Here is a 7784-nt window from a genome sequence, read left to right on the forward strand (position 1 = left end):
AGACAGACATCCAGATTTCAACTTTACTCGTCACGCTGATCACTTTGGTATCTCGCAACAATATGGGAGAGTACAATAACATGCACCAAATTTATCATGCGAGAGTATAAAATGTTCGGTGACACCCGAACTTAGCCCTTCCTTACTTGTTATCATTAATAATAAATTTTAAATGACGCTCTTCAGCTATGTTGTCGAGCATCATTTTTGCGACCTACACATGCCGTCGTTTTTTCATTCATACTCAAAACATTAACTAGGGATGGTTGAGCTGACCCATAAGAGATGCTGAAATTCTCTGATGTTTTCGCAAATTCATTATATTCTCCATGAATATAGAGTAATATCGAATTCTAAGTAAAACACAAATAAAAACAAAACAACTCACATAAGCACAATTATGCACCTTACAGAAGCTTTTGTAAATAACTAATTTCTAGTATTAATTCGTACCACTACATATGTTACATAGCTTTGGCATACTTTCGAAGTTGGGCAAGCACTCACTTCACGATTTTGAGTGTATGTTTTGGGCCGTCATCCTGTTGAAATATGACTTCTTCTTTACGACTAGCACTCTTCTCCACAAAATCAGTTATATGGTTCTGCAAACTATGAAGATTGATCTTTTCTTATTATTCCATAGATTTTTTGTAAAGATGTACGTATCAGTAAATGAAGCAACTCCATACCATGACGGCACTTCCACCATACTTCACTATTTGTGTAACATGGTTCTTTTGAAGGGAAATGCCAGCAATATTGTTTGCCATCTAGTAGAAAAGGATTAAATTTTAAATCGACTGGCCAGATTACAAGCTTCCAATCATCAGCTGACTAATTTCGGTGCTGTCTGGCGAATTCAGCTGTTAACATTCTATACCGACAGCGCAGGTTTTTATTTTTTACCGCTGCGTTATAACCAATGCCTCGGAGTGCTCTTCTGGTATTCCATTTACTTACACGTTTATTTATTTCTATAAATACGTTATTTTGTGTCAGGTGATTGTTCTTTCTTATATGTTTTTTCATGGGACGTACGTCTGCAATTTTATTCTGGACTTTGACTTGTGTTTTAAGACACTAGGTCGTCTTTTCTGAACCCTTATGACCAATTATTGGCTTACTTCAAGCTTTAGATATTATTCGTGTGGAAGACCTGGTCTATGTAATGACTATAATAGTCCCCAAAATATGTGGTGATACCTTCTTCATTATTTTGAAGGTCAATGAAATAAATATATTACTATTAAAAAATATTTTTTATTTTCTTTAAAATTTGATGTGAACTAAAAGGATAAAAAGCTTTTTAAAACTTCTTTGCTACTTCTATACTTATGCAGATATAAACACACGAAGCACAAATTTTTACTTTTTGTGCTCCCCACTGTAGCTGCGTCTTGTGATTCGTCTGATTTTTTTCTCAAGAGCTTCGTAAAGCCATTTCTAGTAATTATATTGGGGTTTGATATTTAACTACATTGGTGTTGTTGCCTTCAAAATAGTCCTCAATCGATATTATGCGCGTATGCCAACGCTTTTTCCAATCATCGAAACTCAAACTCCATTTTTGGGATAGCCTTTAGATCTTTCGATGCGATGCGTTTTTAATGTCATCTATGCTTGTAAAATAGCAACCCTTTACGGTTCTCTTTATTTTTGAAATAGCGAATATGGAGGCTGCGGCATCGTGAAAGTATTGTTTTTGTTCAAGAATTCACGAACATGTAACGAAGTGTGAAGTGTGCTCGTAAATCCCGTCCAGCCTTAGCGGTTACTAGTAAGTAAGCAACGAAACTGCTGGAAATTGTATCGTTGTTCAAATGCATGTATATCAAAATACTAAAAAATTTACAGTTAGACTCCCAAAACCGCGAAATTTTAAATTTTGATATTAAAATTTCCATAAATTTTTTGCAAACGTCTCGATGTGCTTTTCCCATTCGAATATGCCAATCTATTCGCTTATGCCTTTTCATTCGATTATACCAGTTTATTGGACATTCAAACGAGTTGTTTGTTCGATTCATTACTTGCTAAATTTTAAAGAATCGAAGGCAACTGCCTGTTATATACAAGCCAACCTAATTCCTACAGGGATCCAAACCGCATGCAAGAAAGTAAGCGCGGCTAAATTTTGAATAATACATTTGCGCGTCACTGGTCAACGACCACTAATAACATCTGCATATTTGTAGTGGATATAACCTACTTTTCGAAAATATGCGCGCACGTAAACTAATAACAAAAATACAAACAATAATGAGCAAATACTCGTAAAGCCCACGCACACCGCCACATCTGTTCAGTCCTCTCAAGCGCAAATTAAACAAAATTTTAGCACACAGCTTAAATGCACTTTCGTGCTTTTTTTTTTGCAAAAGTGCTACAGACACACACACGTACATGCGTGGACACGCACGCGGTTAAGAATTTCCTCACACTAAGTATAATTCACTCGACCCAAAAAATTCATGGAAGTCTTATTATGGCAATGTTATGCACTTCTGTCAACCGTCCTGCCTACGACTAACTGCCTATCTACCTACCTACCCACAAACACACACATGCATACATAGATGCCGCCAATATAATGCGGCCATTGCAACTGAAACCGAAAAATATATAAATGTGAGTTCATTATGAAACAAAAAGATAACAACAACAACGTCGGATGACAAAGAGGAAGACAGCGCTTGGACGCACTTCCCCAATCAATTGTGCGTGAGTGCGAGTATTTATCCAAGGCAATTCTGCAGAAGAAGGTATTAACAAATTACATTTTCGGGTATAAAAACCAAAGTTCTGTATCCCTATGGCGGCATTGAGGCAACACCACTGCAGCGCTAAAGTTGTTAATTGTGTTAAACCAATAAAACGCGACGAATGTGAAAATCGATATTCGCAATTCGCAATTCTCAACTCGCAACTCGCAACTCGCAACTCGCCAAAATAGTCGTTCAACAAAATATTGAGAAAAAGTGCGCCATAAAAAGTTTCTGTGCAACCAAAAGGGGAATCAATAAAAATTACTGTAATGGCGCAATTTGTGGTAATCTGGAGCATATTTCTGTACGCTTCCTGTCTGCTGCTGCTCAGCAGTGCTGAAGTCCCACAACAACAACAGCAGCAGCAACTCACCAAAGTGCCATTGGTCAACAACAATGTTGTTGAAATGGTTGCTGATGTGGGTGGACAAAGCGGAGTAGGTGCCGGTGTGGGTCTAGCAGGCGGTGTAGGTGGCATAGTAGCGCCCAGCGTCGCTTCAGTGGCGAAGGAGGAGCGTGTTTACTACCATCCGGCTGCGGTAACCAAACCACGAATCATCGACCAGTATGATCATCGCTCCTTGGACGGACACTTTGAGTACAGGTAAGATAATTAAATTGTTGCTGCCATGCTCATACATACTTATATTAAATTAATGATAATTGTGTGTGGATTATGTGGGTATCAGATGAACAAGTAGCTTATTTTCGGGCAGCGAACGGGAGCAGTAGTACCGCAAATGGACATGCAAGTGTGGCAAGGCGAGCGCTTTGGCTCTACACATTGACTGAAAGAGCTCTATCGTATTAGAATATATTATATATTGAAGATGAACTAATTGGCTTAAAATTATAGTATTTGTCTATCACCGTTATCTACCAAAAATAAGCGGCTTCAGGGATTAGTAATTGAAAATATTTGACATAACTGGAAAGAGAACTTGTATAGAAGTACACATTTTTGATCGGAAACATGCAGAAACGCGGTTGCGGCTTGGCTAACACAATATAAGTTTACTGGCAACTCTCAGTTATCAGAGGACTAACAACATCTTGTTACCAGTATATATAAGCCAAGTTGACATTATCGAGAAGCTTCCTATTTGTTCTATGAACAATGTTTCTAATTGATTTTTCTTCTTATCCTGTCCTCCTTTATTCATCCTTTGTCATTCCCAAGAACCAATATGAGTTCTAAAGAACTAACTATTAGATCTCCCAAGCGGCACTTAGCTTCGGTCTCTTCTTTCAACTCTTATTAAACAAATAGAATTTATAAATCAGTGAGAAATCTATTCAGGCAGCAGTCACACAATGTTCGGTGTCAAGGCTCCTCATAACTAAAAACTACGTTTTCTTTAATTTATAATAGTGGCCCAGACTTTGCTAGAGTTCGAATTCCATTGAAAGCTAGTCACGTTCTCTATTTCGTATTCAGGCACAACATATACTAGGTTATAACGGTATCACTATAATGCCAGCTATAATTTACACATGTTTATACGTTTATGTAATTTTTACGTATGATTCTTGTAACAGATATTTGCTCAGTAACGGTGAAGCTCGTTATGAACGCGCCTACTGGTTGCCAGCAGGTAAAAATATGGTGTTGGCACGCAAGGGATACTACTCTTACCCAATATCGAACAATAAATTCCTAACAGTCTTCTACACTGCTGATGAGAATGGATACCGACAGGATTCAAGTACGTTTTCGTTAGTCAATAGAAAACTGAAAGCTTGAACTCAGTTTCAGTTATGCATAAATTTATATATATTTAAAACTGGATAATGATTCCAACTTTAATTTTATTACGTTGCAGCCACATTTAGTAGAACGCAACCACATCTCCCGCGTAGTATCGAAGTGCCAGAATACGTACCACAATCGGCATACGCCGCGCATTCACCGGTAACACAACATCAGAGTAAACCGAGTAAACCACATGCGCACACTTCCACGACAACCCCAAAGCCTTTTGTTCCATCAACCGATAATCCATTCATACAATTGAAACCAACGGCGACATCACATATGCCGGCACATCAATCTATTGTTGGCCATGGTCAACCCTCGTACGGTCATCAATCACAAGCGCAACATTCAGCCGTTCATTCATCAGTTGGAAGTCATGTGGCGTCAAGCATGCACTCATCTACTGGTGCACACCAACCATCAGGACCGCACCATTCATCTGCTCATTCATCGTCAGCTGGTCATTCATCAGCCGGCGGTCATGTGGCGTCAGGCGTTCACTCATCTACTGTTGCACACCAACCATCAAGACCCCACCATTCATCTGTTCATTCATCGTCAGCTGGTCATACATCAGTCGGCGGTCATGTGGCGTCAGATGTTCACTCATCTACTGGTGCACACCATTCCGCATCAGCTCATCCTGCATCGGTTGTCTCCTCTTCCTCTGGTGTTCACACCAGCGTAGGAGTTAAGCCTGTCCCAAGTCAATTATGGCAGTCGTCAGTTGCTGCTCCCGCCGTGTCAAATGTGGTGTCATCTCCGGGAGTTCCCCATTTGTCTGGAGTCCATTCACAAGCAGTTCACCCTGCAGTTCCCAGCCAATCGGCAGTTCAACATGGAGTAGAAAGTCATTCCCAAGTGGGAGCTCACCCAATTGTTCCCTTCCAACCGGCAGTTATTTCTTCTTGGGCTAGTCAGTCATCAGGCGTTCATTCCCAGACGGGAGGACATTCAGAACTTCCAGCAGCTTCCACAGTTCTCCCCTCAGTAGGCGCTTACTCACCACCTCCAGTTCATTCCCCATCTATAGTCCAAACTTCCACAGGAGTACATTCCACTGCAGTCCACCACACACGCCCCACAGTACGCCCAACCAACCAAGTATATCAATACCAATCAGCTGCACAAGGTTCTTCGGTAGGAGTTCCTCCAACAGTTGCTTCGCCCACAGGCCCAGTTCAATCATGGCATTATAGTTTTTAAACAAACAACACCTGATTGTGAATCAAGGCGATTAAGTTGGTATAGAAATTTTGACCTGGCTTACGAAACTACATTATACATATATTTTCTTGTAATTAAAAACCGAAAATAAAATACTTCCTTTATGCAATGCTTTGAAGTTTATTATATCGTTGAACTTGTCTACTGCCATAACTGTTATTGCGAGTAATTAGTTCATCATAAAATGAGTACCTGAACAAGATACACTCAGAAGGAAACATCGGGCATTCTTTATAGTATATATGTATATAAATGATCAGTCAGTTTAGCCATTATCCGTATGTATGTATGTTTATTCGTCTGTATACACGCGCACTAGTCTCTCAGAGTTTAGTTTCTCAGAGTTATAGATCTAGAATTTTGTACACGTCCTTTTATCCTCTAAAAGCCGCTCATTTGTCATTTGGCCGCTGTTATCGGAGCTCAAGCCTTTATATTTAAAACTGTTATATTTGCCAAGATATCTCATCAAATATGCCACATATTTAATGGACAGAATTAAAAACTGCGACTCTTTGCAGAAGCAAAATAAAATCGAACCGTTTCTGAAGCGAATGGTAACAGGAGGCGAAAAGGGATCCAGCCTGTTCGAACGATTGATTATACAGATTGAAGCAAAGAATCGAAAAAATCAGTCAGAACTGATCAACAGAAAGGACTTCGTCTTCCATCAGGACAACGCTAGACCACACACACCTTTGATGACTCACAAAAACTGGAGGACTTGGCTGGGAAGTTTTAATGCATCCCCCATATAGTTCGGACCTTGCATCATCGAACTACCATTTGTTTCGGCCACTTCACAACCGCCTTAAGTAGAGTAAAGTTGCCTTCAAGAGAAGCCTGTGGAAATTATTTGTCGCAGTTTCTCACCGAGAAAGCAGAAAAGTTTTACACTGATAGAATAGTATTTCTAACGTACAAATGGCAAAAAGTGGTCGACCAAAATGGTACATACTTGGTTCATTAAATTTCATTATAAATAATAAAAAAAATTAAGTTGAAGTTTGATTAGAAATACGAAAATACTTTTTCGACTACCTAATATTAGATTAGATGCGATAAGTAAATAAGGATTGCACAGCAACCTAGGGTCTATTGTACCCTTTCCTAACTCACAACGTCTCAACTAACTCCAACAAATTGATGAGATATTACTCAGGACAATGCTACAATCTCCAAAGTTCACGTTTCTTCTAGAAGACTCATCAAAAAATTGAGGATTTTACGGTAAGTATGGGATCAGTAAAAAAAGTTTTATTTAAATTTCGAATCTGAAAATTCTAGGTTAGATATACATACTAAATCCAATTAACGGTTGCTCATTGTTAATGGCCGATTTTAAAATTTTTGTGGGAAACAACTCTCGGATCCGATAATTTCTTCTCTTAATATCTAAAAAATAATTCCTTATTCATTCTTGGAATATCTTTACACAAAGTACAAGACAGTATTTCCATAGGGTCACCCTCGTTGGCCACTGTCGTAGAGTTGGTAACTATACCACAAGTAAAGGATCTGAGTTTTATTCAGTTTCCCTTTGTAACAGGCTCAACGAAAAACGTTCAAGTGTATTCCAGTCTTGTACCAGACAGGCTAAAAGGGAACCACAAGAATTGAATTCAAAACTTTTTAAGTTAGACCTAACCTTTAACTGATATATGTATGTGCAAATCTCGCAGTTGGTCGGTGCGAAAGAGGCTGATAGACATATCGTTCACGAAATTGTTGGATAGGCTGAAAATGTGTGCAAAGTGGGTGCCGTGTGAACTCCGCGTGATTCAAAGAGTCACTAACATACTATAAAGTAATGGTATGAAATCGTCAGCGAATTTAAAAACAAATTTCTGTAAACGAGCTTCATCACATTTTTTTTTTTATTTTAATTCTTTTTGAATAATATTAAATATTTCATATCACTAATTGCATGGATTTATATACACGGAATATTTCATAAATATAAAAATAAAATATTTGTAAAAATATTTACAAAAATAAAATTAAAATATGGCTGTCCTTAGGCATTAGACAAA

General features: G+C 38.5%; 1 protein-coding gene across 1 annotated transcript; it reads left to right on the forward strand.

Moving 5' to 3' along the window:
• The first annotated feature begins 2834 nt into the window (after positions 1-2834).
• Positions 2835-5851, forward strand: LOC108973677. The gene is made up of 3 exons (XM_018941084.1): positions 2835-3372; positions 4308-4474; positions 4592-5851. Exons 1-3 carry the CDS (start codon positions 3038-3040, stop codon positions 5728-5730), a joined length of 1641 nt encoding a protein of 546 aa, XP_018796629.1. The 5' UTR covers positions 2835-3037; the 3' UTR covers positions 5731-5851.
• The last annotated feature ends 1933 nt before the right edge of the window (positions 5852-7784 follow it).

Source organism: Bactrocera latifrons, unplaced genomic scaffold (assembly GCF_001853355.1).
Source record: "Bactrocera latifrons isolate USDA-ARS-PBARC rearing strain unplaced genomic scaffold, ASM185335v1 scaffold_5, whole genome shotgun sequence".
In the NCBI taxonomy this organism is placed as follows: Eukaryota; Metazoa; Arthropoda; class Insecta; order Diptera; family Tephritidae; genus Bactrocera; species Bactrocera latifrons.